This window comes from Citrus sinensis, chromosome 3, assembly GCF_022201045.2.
Source record: "Citrus sinensis cultivar Valencia sweet orange chromosome 3, DVS_A1.0, whole genome shotgun sequence".
NCBI lineage: Eukaryota > Viridiplantae > Streptophyta > Magnoliopsida > Sapindales > Rutaceae > Citrus > Citrus sinensis.
In genome coordinates, this window is record NC_068558.1 from 4,988,745 (window position 1) to 5,009,172 (window position 20,428).

General features: G+C 34.0%; 1 protein-coding gene across 8 annotated transcripts; it reads left to right on the forward strand.

Annotated features, from left to right (window-relative positions):
• The first annotated feature begins 4,064 nt into the window (after positions 1–4,064).
• LOC102611081 (polycomb group protein EMBRYONIC FLOWER 2) lies at positions 4,065–12,037 on the forward strand. Of its 8 annotated transcripts, none has more exons than XR_008053203.1 (14): positions 4,065–4,231; positions 4,849–5,002; positions 5,325–5,380; positions 6,475–6,539; positions 7,399–7,463; positions 7,713–7,766; positions 7,848–7,907; positions 8,295–8,341; positions 8,448–8,581; positions 9,082–9,346; positions 9,535–9,583; positions 10,207–10,290; positions 10,439–11,222; positions 11,430–11,593. XR_008053203.1 is itself a non-coding variant. In XM_052437335.1 (14 exons), exons 1-14 carry the CDS (start codon positions 4,131–4,133, stop codon positions 11,641–11,643), a joined length of 1,428 nt encoding a protein of 475 aa, XP_052293295.1. In that variant the 5' UTR covers positions 4,065–4,130; the 3' UTR covers positions 11,644–12,037. The 8 variants fall into 8 exon arrangements, 6 of the variants coding, with proteins under 6 accessions (XP_052293295.1, XP_052293298.1, XP_052293296.1 ...); XR_008053204.1 differs by having other exon boundaries at positions 11,468–11,593; XM_052437335.1 differs by having other exon boundaries at positions 11,143–11,222; positions 11,430–12,037.
• The last annotated feature ends 8,391 nt before the right edge of the window (positions 12,038–20,428 follow it).

Genomic DNA, 20,428 nt, shown 5'->3' on the forward strand with positions numbered 1-20,428 from the left:
CATATGCGGCCAAGTAGCAAGTCTTCCCCAACTTGCTCCATTTGCGATGAGAGAGAGCCCACGGATTCATAAGTTCGCAAAATAACTTAACAGTATAAACTGTAATTAAAGTCGTCACATAAAGATAACGGTGCTAGAAAGTATTGGGAGTTTCAAAGATAAAAGTGTAAAAGTTTGACAAGTTTTAATAATTAAATTATTATGACACTGTATAAAATAATATTTAAAATAAAGTCACTGACTATCATGTTGAATGATTTTATCGGCTGTAGTAAGAAAGCAATCCCTGCTTTTGTTAACGGGGAACGATTCAGGCGCGTTTGTTTTTAAAAATAAAATGTTGAATCACAGTGCGGACCCGCCAGAATTGACAATTTAATTTGTCCCCTAAAAGTTGATTAAATGAATAGCAGTTTGATGTAAACAAATATTGTGATACATGAAATCAAAGCGTGCACTCATGACCCACACGGCTGACTCGAGATCAACAGGAAGATTGAAAGCACCCAACAACCGAATTATAATTAACTAACACATAAAAATTTCATTTCTGCTGTACATTAACTGAGCTCAATGTTATTATGATCATATACAACGTAACATATACACAGTCACTATTCTGCAACATATATATTCAAGCAGCGAGTTTTCTTAATTTTGTAATTTCCATCTGCCATAGTAGTCACCAAGGAACCAAATATTATTCCTAGTTTCACTTTCATATTCCTGGGAGTAATTAAGTTATTAAAGGTGATGAAAACTGAAAACCTCAGGCTTGGGCTCAGGCTGTACGTATCAAGTTCTGCTACAAGAATACTACTAATTAATGAAAATATAGAATATACGTTTATGTACAATTAGACAATTACTTGGAAGTTGCTCAATTAATGAAAATTGACTGGAATTAATTATTTACAATTCAAACAGCTGGCAACTACGGGAACTGGCAAGTAGAAATTAATGTAAAATTTTATGTACTTAGTCTTACCTAATGAACGCATACATTATAAATAAAGTTTGGGAATGAGATTAATTCTTGAATTCACTCTAAACGAGTTATATATACGTGGAATATTAATAGAAAACGTAATTTTTAATATATATGATATACGTGAGTATTTATTAATAAAATCTGTCGACTAGCGGTGTAATCTAATTGGATAATGTTGGAGAATGAAGTAGGTATATTTTGAACACGAAGTTTAACTAACATGATTTTGGGAGCATTCAGCATGCGACTCATGAGCAGCGTAACCATTCATGATATTGATTTGTGGGAGTCAGAAGCTAATTAATTAGAAACCTGACTACTCGGAATCAACACGCATACATTATCTAATTATGTATGAAAACGATGACTCGACGAGAAATGCTAGGTCCCTTCCTGTTTAATTTCTAGCAAGGAGTCTGTTGTTTCAAGTTTCATGTTTGTCAATCACTGAAAACTCCGCCTTTGGCAGTAAGCAGTTCACACACTAATATTAAAGGAGATTAGGTTACATATATATATATATATATATATGCAGCTAGCTAGCAGCCAACCAACCAACCATTTTTCATTTAGGATTGGTAGTAGAACTAACATACGACTAAAATAATGCTTAAGAAAACAAGTATGTCACTTTCAAGAAGTTTTATAATACATCAGAGGTAATACAACCAAATAATATATGTATGATACGTGTGTTTAAATTTAAGATAATCACCGCTTACATAATAGTTTTTCAAAATAAATGCACACATGTCATAACATGATTTGTTTGTTGTATGACTAACATGATATCTCTGATTTATTTTAGAATTTCTCATCACTATCCTAGAGATTATAGAGTACCTCTGTTATATTATACTATTTTAATGTATGTGTGTGTATGGATTAAATATAACTACCAATTACATGATGATTTTTCAAAATAAATGTACACATGTCATACATGCATTAAGTGGATATAATATAACAGAAGTATCCCAAAATCTCTTCACTTTCTCCATAAAAAAAAAAAGAAAAGAAAAGAAAAGAACAAAAACTTACTTTCCCCGAAAGAAACCTAATTAAAGCATAATGAGGATGTACATAGGGTCATGATATTAATTGACCAGGCAATTCGTATTGTTGTAGTTCATCGTGTAATATATCTTGTAGCTCTATGTGAATATTAATTGTTGTAAAGACAAGTACTAGGGTCTAATAAATTGAAAATTTGATGAACGTGCCTTTTAATGATGTTTGAAAACCAATGTAACTCAACAACTTGTTGGTTGAATTGAATGAATCAGTTACTTCCTCGTCTAGTTAATTTGATAGCCAACAACTCTATAGTTACAGTTGAGTTTCCTCGCGGGTGTGATAATTTATTTCTTTGTTATTTTATTTGGTTTCATATGTGCATTAACTTCAACTTTAAATAAGTCTCAGCATGCATCTGGTTGGGCTTTAAGTTCCAGCAAACATATTAGACTATTTCCGTCAAACATTTGTGTTGTACTCTCTAATGCAATATTAAACTAAAATAAGGCATCATTTGATAAATGTACACACGGTTAAAAATACAAATCCTTGTTGTATTATCGTATGATTGATATTATTTTGTACAAAAACTTTTAACGTTACCCTTGTTTTATTGAAAATACAAGAGATTTCCCGCAATTTTATGAAAAAGCTTATAATAATTTTATGACTTGCACTTCGCTATGACTACGATTTGAAATTGGGGTGCATCTACAATTCAGATAAACCTCGGGGAGAGTTAATGAAATTAGTTGACCGGCCTTTTGTTGTACTTATGTACGACCCCAATGGGCTCAAAGTTGTTTTGAAAAAAGAGTGGAACTTTACACACCCCCAAAGATTCTAATAACACCCCGTTTGAATTTTTGAAATACTCCAATTTAGTTTATAAAATACTAGTCCATAAATGAAAATCAATCATGTTGTCATTAAATTTCGTCTTAAAAAGAACATTTATTTTAAGATTTCATCTATAAAGTACATATGAATCCTAAATCTTAACTTATTTTCTTCTTGTTACATAATATCTATTTCCGTAATTATAAATTCTTAGAAAGTTTCTAAAACAAATATATTCAATTAAAATTTGAAATAGAAGTAAAAATTATGAAACAAATTGGGTATAAAAATTGTTAAAAGATCATTTAATTATGCGATTGGGTATAAAATTGTTAAAAGATAATTTAATTATTCATAACAAAAAAGATAATTCACTTATCTTTGTTTGTTTAGCAAGAGCTTGGTTTTCTGTCTCCCCGTGCTTTACTTTTATTTTGGAGACATTGTGCACCCTCTCGGAATCATCTTCGGGTCCTTCTGCCATGCTTCATTTTGTGGCAAATTTGGAAGGCCCAAAATGCTTTCCAGTTTCATTCGCAGTCTTTCTCCACTGATGCGGTTATCTTTCAGGTCGACTCTGACCTCAGGCTCGCTAGTTCTGCTTTTGGATTCAAGCCTCCCCAACTGAAGAGAGTCTTGGGTTCTCGTATTGCGGAGGGCTTGCGAGTTACAGCTCCCCCTAGGAGGTTGATTCGTCTAATTGCTTGGACGAGGCTGCCTCTAAGGGTGGCTAAGCTGACTGTGGATGGTTGCTCTAGGGGCAACCCTGAGATGGCTCCGTCCGGAAGTACTCTTTGGGATCACTGGGGTGTGGTTTTAGCGGCTTTTGGATCCTTTTTGGGCTACAAGCTGATCTTATATACTGAACTCATGGCGGTGTGCGAGGATTTGGAGCTTGCCATTCAGCTTGGGTATTCAGTGCTCGAGATTGAGTCGGACTCGGCTATGGTGGCGTCATGGATTCACACCCAGGGTTTTGTTCGATGGAAGTATTCTTATTCTCTGCGCTGGGTATGCCGTCTGGTAACATCATTCCCCATTCAGGTGAGACATGTTATTTGCCAAGCTAATTCTGCTGTTGATTTTCTAGCCAACTGGGCGTGCACTCATCGGACTAGCCAGCATTTTTTTATCTCCTCGAGCTTTTCAAAAACTTATTTGGTATTCTTTATTTGGATGCCCACGCAATCCCTTATATGAGACGTTAGGATTTTATCTTAGAAGGGTGTCAAAAGGCCTACTCTTAAAAAATAGGCCCAGTATCTGAGTTCCAATCAATTACATGGGCTTCACCCCGAAAGTTACGCAAGCCTTTCTTCTTCCACAGCTGGTCGTGTTCTTCTCAACCTCCGTTTCTGATTTCTCCGCGAAATCTTCGATTTGGTAACTATTTTTCTATATATGTATCTATATAAATTTTTCCTTCTTACATAAATTTTTCCTTGCAACAGTCACTGCAATTCTGCTCACTGCAATTCTGCTTGCTGTAAAACAATTTTCATTATTTGAATTTTGGTTCATGTTTGGTTAATTAGCGTCTATTTTTCCAAAAAGTAATGTCAGGTACGGATGCTAATTCGTTGTTATTTTCTTCATTTATATAATTCAGTTATTAAATTCAAATTAATTCAGCTAAAAAAAATGGCTAAATTCAAAGCTGAATTAGCGTTGGGTTCAGAAACTGTTTAGCTATAGTAATTATTTATGCCTTTGTTTCTCTCGTTCCATATACTGGTCTTCGTTTCTACTCTCTAGAGCATATTCATCATCAAACTATCTCAGATTTTGTGACGCGTGTCTTGTCCTCAATTAAGTTACCGTGTTCTGATTCACTACGTGAAACTTTAATTTCTTCGTTCGATTTTAACAAAAAAGGGGATACAGGTGTTGATTGAGCGTTCCAAATGAGAATAAGATTTCTTCATACAAGTTTTAACGTTGTTTATTTATGTGTTGTTTTCTTTTTTCAAATAATTGTGACGTTTGATCTCTGGTTGCAGCTTGAATTGGAGTTGGATTGTGGACCAGATGTGCCATCAAAATTATTGTGAGCTTCTTTCCGCAGAAGAGGCAACTGCTGGTGAAGAGAGACTCTTAATATACTGCAAGCCTGTCGAACTATACAATATTCTACGTCACCGTGCTCAACTTAATGTAATGTCATGCATTTTCTTGTTCAAGCTACGACTAAAGTTGTCTTTATAAAACATTTTGCAATCTGGTAAAGTACACTGTACAGATTGTTTGTTTTGAAAAGAAATCAGTGGTTTGCCGATGCCTTTTTTTTTTTGTTTTTTTGTTTTGACGCTTTGATATTACATGTCACCTAGATGACAGCTAATTGTCGTTATATATTGTTGAGCACTAAATATTGTTGCAATCATATGTTTGCATGTAATACTAAAGAATTATGTAGGCACTCCATTTCTAGGTTTCCTTTTTTTATATTCATTCTAATATGTGTATTTTGTTCCAGCCTTCATATCTTCGAAGATGTTTGCATTACAAAATACGAGCAAAACACAAAAGGAGGTATTAACTTCCATCTTGACATGTCTTTATAATTTCTCAAGGATGAAAAATTGATACTAAAATTAATTGGATTTACCTGCTTATATATATATTATTTTTGTGCATGAGTTTGTGCATAAATATGTGCAGGCAACAACAGTTTTGCTATTGAATTTTGTTCATTGCTTCTTGGGTATGTTTTTATTATGAAAACCAGGAAAGCCTGGTGAGAGAAGAAGAGCTAATGGATGATGGCAACATAAAATAATCTGCTGAACCAAGCAGATTATTCTTCTCGAGTGTTACTTTTCTTCTTCATAAAAGATTAATCTCACTATTATCTGAACATTGAATACTTTAGAACAATCTAGCTTAAGTTTCTGTGTCAGTAACTTTTAATCAATAAAACTCGGTGGCTTAAGGAGTTAACAAACAAGGCTCTTTCTTCTCTCCCCCACCCCCCTCTCTTTCCCCTTCCTTTCCTTCTTTCTTTCTTTTCTCCAGTTTGTGGACTTTCCCACCTTTTTTCCCCCCTCTGGTTTGTTAACTTAAAGTATTCATAAAATTTATTAAGAATAGTCAAGTTTTGGCAAATGGCAGTAGTCTTCTTTTGTTTCTATGGTAATTTTTTATCACTTAATGTTGAATGGTATACTGGGGAGCAATGCTTTCATGGGTTCTACTACTAGTTCACTGTCATTGTCTATATCAATCATTCAATTGCCTTTTTCCCGTTTCGATGAAGTTAGCTCTTTTAAAAATGATGTAGCACTTGAAAATTTCTTTACTCAAATCTATTTACTGTTGCTTTAAAATTAATTCTCGTGTGTTTAGTTTATTAAAATTATTAGCTTTTCCTTTGTTATTTACTTAGAAAGAAATTTATGGAAGATGCCAGCCACAAGGTCCATTGCTTAAGGATTAAATGCAAGACTGCATGTATGTCTATAGAAGCCAGTTTACCCTTTCTATGCTTATGTCAAACATCTACTAATCCTTATTTCAATAAATGAATTTTGCACTTTATATGAACTTTCCCGTAATCTTCTAATGGAATTTATGGTTTTGTATTATGACATAATTTCTTTTCATGTCCTTCGCTTAATCTTCTGTAGGTTGAGGCCGGGAATCGTAGTTTTCAACTACAGGGACTATACCAACATGCTAACAAAGACTGAAGGTATTCTTTTGTCTTCAGGTTATTGCACAATGTTTACTCTAAATTATTTACTATTTGTTTGTGAAGTGCAATCAATTCAGTGGTTGTCTTGCTAAGCTCCTTTTATTTTCCTTTTATTCTTTGTCAATACTTTCTTACAGTTGGAAATGACTTATTTGATACTTCTCTTTATGCTATTATACGTTTTGTCTATCAAATCTAGCTTCCCAAACATATTAATTGAGAAAGCCACTGTGATATCTTTACCCATGTTCTTGGTATTGTTTTTGTCATTATCATTATAAAAAGATGAGACATTGGGTGCTAACGTGGTTGATTTGTTTATGCTAAGGTGAAAGGCTAGGTTTAAAATGAATATATATTGGTATTATGGTTAACCATAACACCTTGAGTTTGTTTGTGGAAGGGTCATTCTTTGCTATTATTTTATCTTTTATTTTTCAAAGATCTGAGCAGCTTGCAGTCTTGTTTTAGAAGTAGCAAGATGCAGGGAGAGACCTTTTATATCCCAAAGGCGTACATTTAGTATATACAAATGGATTGCCTAAAGTGGAGTTGTCTATTAACTCCAATGTAACCACTTTTAACTTTTATTGTTGCATCTGTCAACAAACATATGAATATACCTATTTACACCAATTAAATACTATCTGAAACTTGTGGTATTAACTATTAGCCAGTTTTCACTCTTTTTAGTTTTGAACAGATTCCTGATGCATGCTCAATAGTGTACTACATGATACAGACTGCTTTGCTCTCTGTCCATGACCTTTTTTGCCAATACGTGTACATTATGTACAATGAAATTGATGGTAGAATTAATTTTACTAATGTGGTAATAGTCTTTTTCAATGTGCAGTAACTGAGGACTTCTCTTGTCCGTTTTGCTTGATGCAATGTGCGTGCTTCAAGGTGGATAATGATGTAACTTTTGTGCTTGTGTTTGTCTTTCCAAGCTCAATTTGAACTTCAACCCAAAATATATATATACATATATATTTTATATTTGTTTTGCTTTCAATTAATTCATTTGCTAGATGACCCTCACAAAAGATATTTACTTAATTGTCTTGGCATTTGTTAGATATAGATCAGTACTTAATCTTTTATTGGAAATGTTCAGTCAATTAATTATGTTGATACCAGCAATGGTACTTTTGTTTCTGTTTGCAGGGTCTGCGGTATCATTTGTGCTCATCACATGATTTATTCAACTACGAGTTCTGGGTTGGTAATTTAGAATATCAAGTCAGTTGCTGCTTATGGGGACCTTCTGGAAAGACTAGTCAAGAAACATTTGTTTTGTAGGTTACTGACGATTATCAGGCAGTGAACATCTCTGTGAAAATTGATACACTGACATCTGAGGTTGGAATTCATTTTCTCCATGCTGGAAGTTCTATGGACTTATTTTCTTCTTTGATGTTATGTTGCCTTGTGCAAAACTAACATTTTCAGCAAAATTGACTTAAAAGGATATTAGATGACTGGTACCTCATTTTAACTTAGAATCCTCACAGTACGTCTTTCCCTGGACCAATTAGATTGTGGGTCATGTATAATCTTGCATTTGTCTGCAGATACTTCCATAACAATATAATATATTATGTCTAGAAATTTTTTAAAGCCCATTCACCAACGCTGTGTTTAGCTATGGGACCTGTTAGAACTTCTCGTTTGGCAGATATAATTTCTCCAACCATTAAGCATTGGTAAGCCATATGATCTTATCTCATCTTGATGTTCTTGTTACAGATTGTAGCAGGTGGAGTAGACCCACGGCTACAAACATTTTTCTTCTGGTAGGTTTTATATCATTGGGTACATTGTGCATCTCATAGTTAATATCCCTTTTTTTATGAGGATTAATAATGAGAATTACAAAGGCGAAATGAATTGTATGTGCAGTGCAAAGCCACGAAGTCGTAAGCGAAAGAACCTTGCAGAGCATGAAAAACAAGTTAACATACAATTCTTGGAATTGGACTCGCCGGGATTACCCACTGATGATGCAAATGGAGAGTTTGCTGCAAAGGATGATGGTAATAACTTTTTTCTCAAACCCTTGTAGGGTTGTTTTAGCAGATTTCTTTATTTTAAACATAGAGTTTCCAAAACAATGCAATGGTTGTGGAGGTGTTATCCATATGAACTCATTAGTTCTTGAACTTCTCTCTCCCTCAATGTCTTGATTTTTGTTTTGCTCTCCATTAGGCCGGTAGCTTAAGATAGTGGAAGAGCCATTTTTGAAAAATAAATGAAAGCCTCATTTAGGCCCTTTTAGTCATTGGCATTTTGTGGACCCACATTCTTTCTCTGCCCCTTTTCTCTTATGCTTCTTGTTTTCCTTCTTTCCTCATTTTCACCCATCTTTTACTATGTTTTACTTTGAGGGGGTTGACAGTGGGATATGAGTTGAGTTTAGTGCTTAGAACACAAGCAAGAAATACCAGTGTAAATATTCATTTATTTTGGTTTCCTCTCATTTCATGCTCTCTTGGAAGGTGGAAAACTAACGTTATGGTTCTGAAATTCTGTAAAGGTGAGAGGGATTCCAAGTTATCTCCCAGTGGAAGAAAATTGCCAAATGGAAGGGATGGAGGAATAACCTCTGGTTTTAATGGAGCAGATTGCATTGAAGGTGTTGCATCCAGTTTCAATGGTCCTGATGTACCAATTGCCATGGCTCAATCTTCTATGGACCCTGAGTGTGTTAAATCATTATCTGGAACTGATGCTGTAGCCCCTGCTATGCTGCATGTTGTAAAATCTAGGAAGTTAAGCACAGAACGGTCAGACCCTAGAAAGTATATATACCAGTTTGCCGCTTTATTTCGTTAATATTGCTAAGTGTTGATATTTCCATCTTTCCCCTTTTGATTTGTTTTTCAAAAGCATTGCTTCTCTTTCCAAGGAAGTATATTACCATGCGCATACTAAAGTCCCAATATTTTGTGCATCCTTGTTCACTTTGTACCTTTCAAACTTTATGCAGCCGTGCACTTCTCTCCAAACGCCAGTTCTATCATTCTCACCGAGTTCAGGTAACTGACAACATCAGACCAGTTTTCTATCTGCCTGTTCCTTCTGTTCAAGTTTGTCGTGCATTTTTGCATTGTTGATTGCTGAATTTTCTTCGGTATGGCAAGGAAAGACATGTATGAATGCTATATTCCTTACAGTTACTGATGAAACTCCAATAGAACTTTGGTACTTCTCAAATCTACTAACTGGTTTCTATTGAGAGTTTTCAGAGAATAGGTGTATTCTAGTTTATAAACATGTGGCTCATTACCTTCAGTGCTCATAAGTAGACAACAGTATTTTGAAGATGTTTATGTTGGGATCTTTGTTGTCTTTAAAATTAGGAAGGATGATTTTCTTAATGGTCTATGTGTTGAATATGTCCATATGACTTTTTTAGTTGGGTTTTTATTGATAGACATTTTTTATTTGCTTCAGCATGTGGAGTTACTTATTACTGTATAATTCTACTTTGCATCTTTGATGAATAGGATGTTTCAGAGCTTTTTGATATTGTCTAGAGACTACTTTATGCTTATACTGCATTTCTTTTTCTTATAATATCTTATACCTTAATCCATATAGTCTTTCTTTCCTCTCAACTCTTACCCAATAATTGAATCATTCTTTTTTGCACTTGAAGCCTATGGCGATAGAACAAGTAACGTCCAATGAAGATAGTGAGGATGAAGTTGATGATGACATTGCAGATTTTGAAGATCGGCGGGTATGCGTGTAGATTTGGTTGCTATGTTTTGGTTCTTTCCTACGTTAAAATTATTGTTAGGCTAACAAAAATTGCTTTCTTTTTGCCTTCCAAATTATGTGAAATTGATTTAAATATTTGAAGTAATATTTTGTATTCTGTCAAGAAGGGTTTACTCCCCAACTCCTTTGCATTCTTCTACATTGAGAAAGCAATGCGTTCTGAGGAAAGGACATAGAGTAGGGCATTATATTCTCTTAACTGCAGAGGCATGGGGATCAATCTTTGAAGGATCACTGTAAGAGTGTGTAATGAGAGCATGAAGAGTTCAAGTCATTATAACGAGTTTCTTATGCTTAGTCTCACTATGACAAGTATTTACTGGCTTTGAGGAAATTGGATTGAATTAGAAGATAAGAACGCCATATAGGTGGCTGTCTCTTCTTCTTACCTGTCAAACAATAATTTGGTCCTGTTTACTTCTGGTTTATTGTTATTTCTTGTATGCTTTATCAAGTTTCTAAATATTTATCCCTTATATTTTGCCATCATAGAATTAATTCAACTATGACTGTTTCATGGTTGCTTTTGGCTTAGTTCTGTGGAACAGTAAGTGTAACCGGTTTCAGCTTCACCTCCTCAACACATCCGTTTCCCCTTCCTTGTGTGCTCTCTGTGCCAGATCTTGAACTGTTGATTTTGAGGTTTTGTCTCAAATAAAATCAAAGAACCAGAAGAGTGATTACAATTTATGCAAATATTATATCCAGATTTCTGATGCCTAACAAAGCTTAAGTTGCACTCTTATATGAAATGTTTTCATTTTATGCTGTTAGGAACCTGGAAACATTATATTAAATTGGCATGTTGCAGATGCTTGATGATTTTGTGGATGTTAGCAAAGATGAGAAGCAGCTGATGCATCTTTGGAACTCCTTTGTCAGAAAGCAACGGTAGTTATTGTTTCCCACTTAAAGCTTTCAATTTTTTTTTTTTTGGGTCACCCCAGTTCCATATATTCTTTGTTTGTTTCCTTCAATTCTTTTATGTCAAGATGTTTAGGAAATTAATGTATAGGAGGTGAACTATCTTATGCATTTTTCATGCGAAAAAGAAAGGAAAAAAGAAATATCTTAGAAGGGTATATCCCACTGTGACAGGGTCCTGGCTGATGGTCATGTTCCTTGGGCATGTGAAGCATTTTCCAAACTTCATGGACGGGAGCTTGTCCTCTCTCCAGCTCTATTTTGGTGTTGGAGGCTGTTCATGATAAAACTGTGGAATCATGGCCTTCTTGATGGCTGCACAATGAATAATTGTAATATGATTCTTGAAAAATGTCGAGATGAGGAATCAGATACTGGGAAAAGCTGAAGAGGACAGACTAACAATCTCGGCTCGTGGGAGTGCAGAAATAAGACAGTGCCTGTAACATTGGTTCTTCTGTTACTCAATTCTTCCTGATATCCTTTTAACACATTTTTTCTACTTGTATCAGTAGATTGTAGATGGAGTAATTAATTCTTTCGCATACAAAGAAGTCAGCTGTAGTGAATCGGCCAACTTGTCACTGTTGTTATCTCATTATTCACTATTCAGTGTTATTGACACGATAATCGCCATTTATGATTCACCCTTACCGAGGCAACCTAGGCGCCAATCTAGTTGCTAAGAGTCAATTGTAAATGTTGGAGAGGGTCGCTGCTGTAGATTGATATGTTATATAGCTCGATATGTTTAAGTGAAACTTGATTTGATCTTCTTCTGAGTACTGATTGGGAAGTTGTCTCTGTATCTATTAAAATATTGAAGAGCAAAGTCGCGCAAGCTTTCAATGAGAAGGATGCGGCAGTGCTTAGACATTGCTTGTGTTCAGTTCTGCGAAAGAAACTCAGGTATGGCAAAAGATGTCTTAATGGTTTTATAAACTAAGGCAACTATGCTAATAACCAACTATGCCATACTCACACATTAACTAATAACCAACTATGCCATACTCACACATTAACTAACAACCAACTATGCTACAGCATTCCAATGGAGACCTCAGATGCACAAGCTCGAGGACCACTGAAATTAAAAAACCTTTTTGAGTATGGCAAAAGATTTCTTCCCACGTTTTGGGCATTCAAGCATCATCTGCCGGGGTTTCAAGTTAAGACGGGAGTGCTTTGAAGAGTTATGACGTGCAGGCCCAGGCCCAGATTCATTTGCCTCTGCGATCCGTAAAGCTGTGCACAAAGGGCAAAGAAATATGAAAGAAGAAAACTTCTTCTGGATCTCTAGAAAATCTTTTCGCAAATCCCATTTTCAAATTAAAGCCCTTTCTAATAGGGCAGCTGTAGTGAGGAGGGTTGGTTTGCCCCGGTGACTGAACCTGCGTCTTCTCTTCACAACAACACAATTTTCATCATCACTGCATGATGAGTTCCATCACACTGATATTTTTGCGTGATCTCCCTTGATGGCCTTGACCTTGACCTTGTGTAGTCACTAGTCAGGATCGCAGTAGCTAGAGTCATAATCCTCGCTCTCAGGCACAGCTATGTTACTCGAGTTTTTAATGTAAATTCTTTTCTGCTTTCTAGTCCTCATCTTAATTATAAAATATTTTCTTCTTCAATTTAAAGAACCCACAAGCACCAGGCACTAGCGGATTCAATTTTTGCCAAATTTTCTTTGGTACGAAGAGGAGCTGAAACAGAGCATTGACCTTGGTTAACATAGAAACCCAAATTAAATGCATAAGATAGTATACAAATACTAATAATAAAGAATCAAATCATGCTATCGCAAGTCATAACCAATTCTTATTATTTTTGATACGTTAATTTTCCATATTTATCACCTGGACTTTTCCCCCCCTTATTTATTCAGATTTACAGTGTTCAGCTGTAAAAAATCTGGAATCTTGAAGCATAACAAGTAACGGTCATCATTTACAGTCATTTAATTAGTAACAATAAAATTGCATAATTCTGCCCTTGTGTATGTGCTTAATGGATTGTTCGCACCCATATGGTGTATTAATGGGGTTAATAAAATTAGTAGTCCGTTATATTTGTACAAAGAAGATATGGTACCCATTTAAAAAAATTATTTAAGATATCTCTAAGAATTTCGTCGTTTTAAATTCTTGACACGCATACCTTTATTTTTTTTTAAAGTTTCAAACGCTGCTCAGGCGCTCATCAAGAATCAATTGTCGACTTAGATCTAAAATATTGAAAAAATATCATGAATAACATGCGATTGAATATTCTTACATAGGCAATCAACGGGTAAAAATTTAAAAAATCCTCATTATTGAAATATTGACATTTTTATTGTTATTTTTTATTTATTTATTTTTATAATATTATCTTCTTAAAATATATTTTTTAAGACATTATTAAAAAAATAGATTATCAATTTATCCCCAAAATAAAACAAAAACAAAAACAATATATGTTAATTTTTGTGATTAATATATAGAGAAAAGCCTGTTAGATGATGTCCCTTTCATTTCAAGCTTGGGATTTCGATTCACAAAAAAAAAAAAAAAATTTGGGGTTTCTATATTTTGGCCCTTGGCGCACCACTTCCTGAATGGTGTATGACGAACTTGTTCTTTCTTACATCATTTCCATTCAAGCATCGTCATCTTCTTTAAGGGGTTCAAGTCAAAAAATGCAAGCTTTTCGTAGCCTTTTCCTCGAACCAGCCCAGTACCATTCTTATTTGCCTCACCAGTCTTCGTAGATGTACATAAAAGAGCAAAGAAATTGAAAGAAGTGTGTCAAATACAGATGATGAAACAGTGCTGGAGCTTGAAAATTTATGAAAATAGAGAAAGACCTGCGCTAGCTGCGGCGTGTGTCACCAAGGACTTGTGTAATCTGACGGCGCTTGGAAACATCAATGTGTTATACTTGATTAATTCCGTCATCAAATTACTCTCAATGTGGGTAAATCCATACTTGTTCATCCACATTGGGACAAGTTCAGGGACCGATGGAATTACAAGGTTTTCCACATTGAGCATACGAAGAGCCTGAAAATTAGATTCACATGAGAGGTTGTTCCAAGCTTTAGAAGGTCAAATGCCAATATCAAACAGACTAAGCAGAAGGTTATTCAGCACAATGAAATGAATAATATGACACAGTGCCAGCTGGGTAGTAGCTTAAGGCATCAGCACGTACTGATTCAATTTGGGCCAACAGTTTCTGCAGCATTCTTCTTCCCCTGAATCTTTCACGGGTTCCGATAAATGGCATCTCGGCAAACTTTGTCCCATGTACTCTGTACAAATGAAGTGAATACTCCAAGTTAAACGAAAGCATGTAGCTGCAAAACGCATGTATGTATGTACTGGATCATACCAGAACACATGAAATGCCAGTAGCAATCATACCTTATTGATGCCACGGAGATAAATTCATCATTCCTCTCCAGTATAGCGGTGTAAAAACCTCTAAAATTTACCCGCCTCAGGTTAGACCTGAAAGAGAGAATTTAGAAGAAGGAAAAGGCTATGTGTAAGCATTTTCTTGAATGAACAAGAGTGACAGAAAGATTTAACGGAAGGATCTAAAGCGCTTACTCCCGATTGTAGATGACACTTTGAGTGATGTTAATACCAGTGTAGCGGTCAATAACTGGCATGAAAATTTCTTCCATGACCGTCCATGCTACAGAAACTTTTGAGTTGCCTATTGTAATCTCATGCAAAAACTCCCCATTCGAATGTGGGTCCGGATTTAGCTTCATCTGGACAAGACTCCAAGTATATCCATCAGCAAGCTCTTTTCGGACTCCCAAATGCTTCTCTTGGATCTCCGAGAAAACCTGTTCACAAATTCCTTTTCGAAATTAAAGAATACATGCATGCATTAAGGTATTATAATTTTTTTTTAAAAAAAGAATGCCCATGAATATTTGTAATAAAGAATTCACAAATACCTCTTCACAACTCTTCCCACAAAATTTGGTTGGTGAATCAGGACTAGACGGTTGTCTTGGAGAATTAATAGAGTCCAGGTGATCTGTATCAAGAATATAAGTTAGAACTTAGAACTTCGGCACTATCCAAATAGTGCTATTTCAAAATGAGCTTTCTAATGATGTACTGTCAATTAATTTCCACATTGAAATTTTATGTGTGTTAGTGAGTAAAGAAGCAGTTCTCTTTCTTTCACATCAGCTAGGTAGCTCAATTACTGCTCTTATCACAAAGAAATTAAGCAAGTGTAAAACCTTACATCTCCTTTGACATTGTTTGCATTCGTGCAAATCACTTGGCCCGCCAGTACCACAAAATTTGCAAATGCAGAAAGGACACTGCCATTCTCCTTGCGGTATTTTCTGCATTCACTCCAATTTCTTAAGATTTTGCAACTATATATGCAAAATAATAATAATACCAACAATAAATGAGCAAAATCCAACCTTCATGCCCATGCAATCTGGATGAAAAGTAGAGGGACATTTCTCACAACAAATCAAGTCACCCCCATCAGCGCAAATCATACAGGCATCATCATTCAAGTCAGAAGCATCTTTCCGAGGCTCAACAAGGTTAAATTCACAGCGTGCCAGTTCTTCCGGACGCAGTAACCCCTTGTAATAAATCCAACCCAAGAGATGACATCCCCAATCCACTAAGTAGATGTGGGCATATGGCTCCTTAACATGACCTTCGTTGGCATGTTCTTCAAACCCGTACACAGTAATCACCTTATGACAGCAATTACAACGCACACCGCCTCTCTTAATGGTTCCTTCTATAATCTTTTCTTTATCGCGGATGTACCAAACTCTCATATCTTCGAAAATGATCCCCAGGTCTATCATCCATGATAGTATTGTCCTTTTCTTGGAAAACACTCCCCTCTTGCTCTTGTTTGATGCACCTGGCCTTCGACGCAGTGTCCTTCTTCTTCTTGTTGCAACAACACCATTATTCCTTCTCGAACTTCCAACCTCAGTAGCCTGGTTTGGATTATTAATGCAAGGGTTTATATTGAAGTTCTTTCTAGAGCTCCTTTGATAACTTGTTCCAGCTACGTAGTCAGGATCAGAATAGCTGGAATCATAATCCTGGCTTTCTGATGAGCTGCTTGATTCTTCTAAAATTCTCTTCTGTTTTCTCTCCCTCATATTGCTAATTTGGTTACTGTAAAAATATAACTGAAACATAGACAAAAGTAAATGCCGGTGAAGAATGCTAATAAATTAATAAAAATATCAAATCATGCCTATGCTTTTTTATGTGTGTGTATATATATATATATGCAACACTCAAATCAAACACGAAATCATTCATATATTTCTGATACGTTTCCATTTTAATTTCCTTCTTTGTTCATATTAGCAGTTTTTATCTGAAATATATGCATAACTAGTAGAAAAAGAACAGCTAGCTTCTCATTTATATTGATTTAGTAACTATTTATGTAATTGCATAATTCTCCTTTTGTGCTTGTGCTTTCTTGTGAATAGTGGAAAGTCCATGCTATTTCGTAATGCAAGAATGATCAACTCAATAGCGATTACAAACAAATCTTAGATTAGTCAAAATAATTCCATGCTGCTGTGAAAACATTTTTATGCGTAAATGACTAGAAACGCCTATTCAGATTTATACTACATTAACTTTAAATTCATGCATTAGACTCACATTACTACAAAAATTAATCAAAGTAAATAAAAATAAGATGTTTATTATAACAATAATGTTTGGGATCAATATTATAATAAAAATAAGATTTTTTTTTATAAAAATTAATCAACATTTGAATCCCAACTTGAGTGTCAATGTTATGTATCATTTATCTATTGGATGATAAATTTCATTGCTAGTAAAATTACTTAATCACCATCTAATGGATGGATACCACATTAGTTGGGATTCAGATTGGGGAGAAATTCTAGAATACATCAGAGGTACCATGTTAGTCATACAACAAGTAAATAATGTTACGACATGTGTGCATTTAGTTTGAAAAACCATCCTGCAAATGGTGATTATATTAAATTCAACTACACATGGTATGCATGCATCAATTGGTTGTAATACATTAGAGGTATTTTAAAATTTCTCCAGATTGGGACTTATGACGTGGGACATCTAGCATTGCTCTTATTAAAATAATCATTATGAAAGTACTCGATAACTAGCTTATAGAAATGAACCAAACTGAACAGAACCGGTTTATCCTGTTTTGGGGAAAATCTAAAATTTCAACTTTAATTGAGGCTTTCATAAAGTAAATTAACATTATCAGTTCATACATAACACACACACACACACACACACACACGCGCGCGCGTATATATAATATCTGAAATAGCGATTGTCTAGAAATATTACCTAAGATATTTTTAAGGTGGCCACCACTTTAAATTCTCAAAATGCAAGCAATTTCTTCAGCATTTGAACTACGGATCGTCAAGAATGATTTAAAATTTGCAGATCTAGAAAATCTTCTCATACACAAAGAATCGGTATACTAAATTTTAAACAGTGAAAAAAGTAGTTCTTTAATGAAAAATAAAAAAATGAATAAATTATTTGATAGCAGTGAAGAAAATTTTATTTAGATTCCGAGTGGCTAAAGGGTGGACAACGAGAATAAATAAGAGGGAATCAGAAAATGAGAGAGAGAAAGTGCAAGAAAACGAGTAGATGAGTAAGAAAAATGTATATAGAGTAGATGCGAAAGAGAAAGAAGAATATATATAGAGTAGATGTGAAAGAGAAAGACACGAGGCAATAGCGTGTAAATCGCATGCAAGTCTATTTATCTTTGTGGCATTGAATTTGAAATATATTTCATGGAAAGTGTTGAATTAGATTTTTGCATTTCTTTCCTAAAAAAAATTGTAAAAATAGTGATAGACTCACAAATTTTTATACAAACCGACGTGGCACATTCATATTAGTTAAAATAAATCATGTGGACTGCGGCATGTTTTGATCTAATCAATATCTAGTTATGCTATATTAGTTTGTATAAGAATTTGTAGCTCCATTATTACTCATAACTACATAACCTTAAGATGTACTTGAAGAGTTTTTTTTTTTGGTTTTTGAATTACATGAGACTATTACTCAGATTACAACTCATATTTCATACAAATCTTATATAACACTGTCCATATTTTACCATCTCTAGATTTTACAAATCTTATATAGCACTTACTGCCTTCAATCACATTAAGAAAGGAAATTAAACCCCTACAATGCTTGTTTATTAGTCTATAACTCATTTACATCATCTTCATTATTTAGCTCTATATTGATTATTTATATATGAATTGTTTAATGAGTTATATTTATAAAAGGACGTATATAAACATGATTTTATGAAGTCAGGATCTAGTTTTCGTAATTAGCTCGGTTCATTAATTTGCAACTCTTACATATAAAAGGACTTATGGGCATTGTAAATTTATAATGTTAGGTTACAGGCATTGGCCAAGTGTTAAAAATATTAATACAATTTAAAAAATCTAATGCTACCAAATCGCTAAGTACTATTAGTGTTATGTTTTTAAAGTTCTTAATAAAGATTTTCACTTTATCTTCATAATTAAAAATTAGAAGCTCTGGAAAGGAACCAAAAAATAAAAGAAAAAAAATTATCGTCAATATCCATGCAATTTGATGGACATGAGTAAAGGGAAATTCCTCGTAACAAATCAAGTCTCTCCCATCAAATTGATGGACGAGACTTGATTTGCCGCGAGAAATGCCACTCTACTTGACCACTTGATTTCCGCCATAAGAATTCATAATGAAATAACTACTTAAATTTTCGTTATTTAAGATACTTAATTAGTACATATGTGTAGTATTATTTTCGTATACAATACATGATTTAGGATTGTTTTGTTATTTATGTCTGTTCAAAAGTTTTCAAAACAATGATAATAATGCGCGAAAAATACTAATATTGCAAATCTCATAATGATGACTAACCGGAGTTCAATTCTTAGTTGCAGCACTACACTCACAAAATTTAAGATGTGAAATTTTTATTATAATTGATGTAGTAAATGATCTGGCATTATAACATCTTCTCATTGTGTCACATGAGTACGCAAATATTCATATCTTAATTCTATCGGTATATAATTTTTTTAATTCTCAAAAACAAAAATTTAACTAATAAAACACATTGGTTTGATTCATTTACATATTATTAAATTTACCTAAAAAAAGTGATAACAAAGTTACAAGTTTTTTTACAAATTTATCTTGTACATACTGAGATAGTTTAAATTTATTAGTTAAATGAAAATATAAAATAATAAAAATAAATCAGTGGACTAAGAGTTGTTTAATCCAACCAATTAAGTTATACCACACAATTTATACTAGAGGTTTTTTACTCTACTTTTACTAAAAAAGAAAGAAAATCTATACTTTATTTGGCTAGTAGTTTTCACTCATATATAGAATTCTCCTTGCAAGGAAAGAAATCTAATATTTTTATCATCTTTATCCTTATTTAGTTTTCTTATAAAATAGTGTAATTATAATAGTAGTGTTCTTATCCCATCTAGCCTTTTGTATAGTCATCTCTACCCTTCTTCGGGTTCCTTTTTTAGTCTTAACATTAATTGGCTAGCCATTTTTGCCCATACCGAATCCTCCTTGTAAGGAAAGAAAATCCAATAATATCATCATCTTTATCCCTATTTAGTTCTCTCATGAAAGAGTTTAAATGTACTATTATTATTCTTATCCCATATACCCTTTTGCGCGGTTGTCTTTGTCCATCTTTTTGTGTCTCTGAGTTGTCTCTTATATGTTTTTCTTTTTTATGAGTTGAATATTTAGTTATTTCATTAAGGGGTTTGAACTATAAAATATCAAATTTGCACAGATAAATTTTATGTGTCACTCATTTATTGGTACGTCACATTAATTGGAATACGAATTAAGATCCAATTATTATTATTATTATATGGTGTTCTATCATATCTTATGCAAATGATTGCCATTAAATCATTTCTTTAAAATGCACATTCAAGTTGTAATATTAGTATTGTAGATTTCTTGAATGACTATAGAATCATTTGGATGCAAGTTAGTTTATTTGGTAAAATGTCTTGAGTGAAAAATAAGAATTATGGAGTTCAAACGTCGCTCATATGGGTGAGAAAGTAG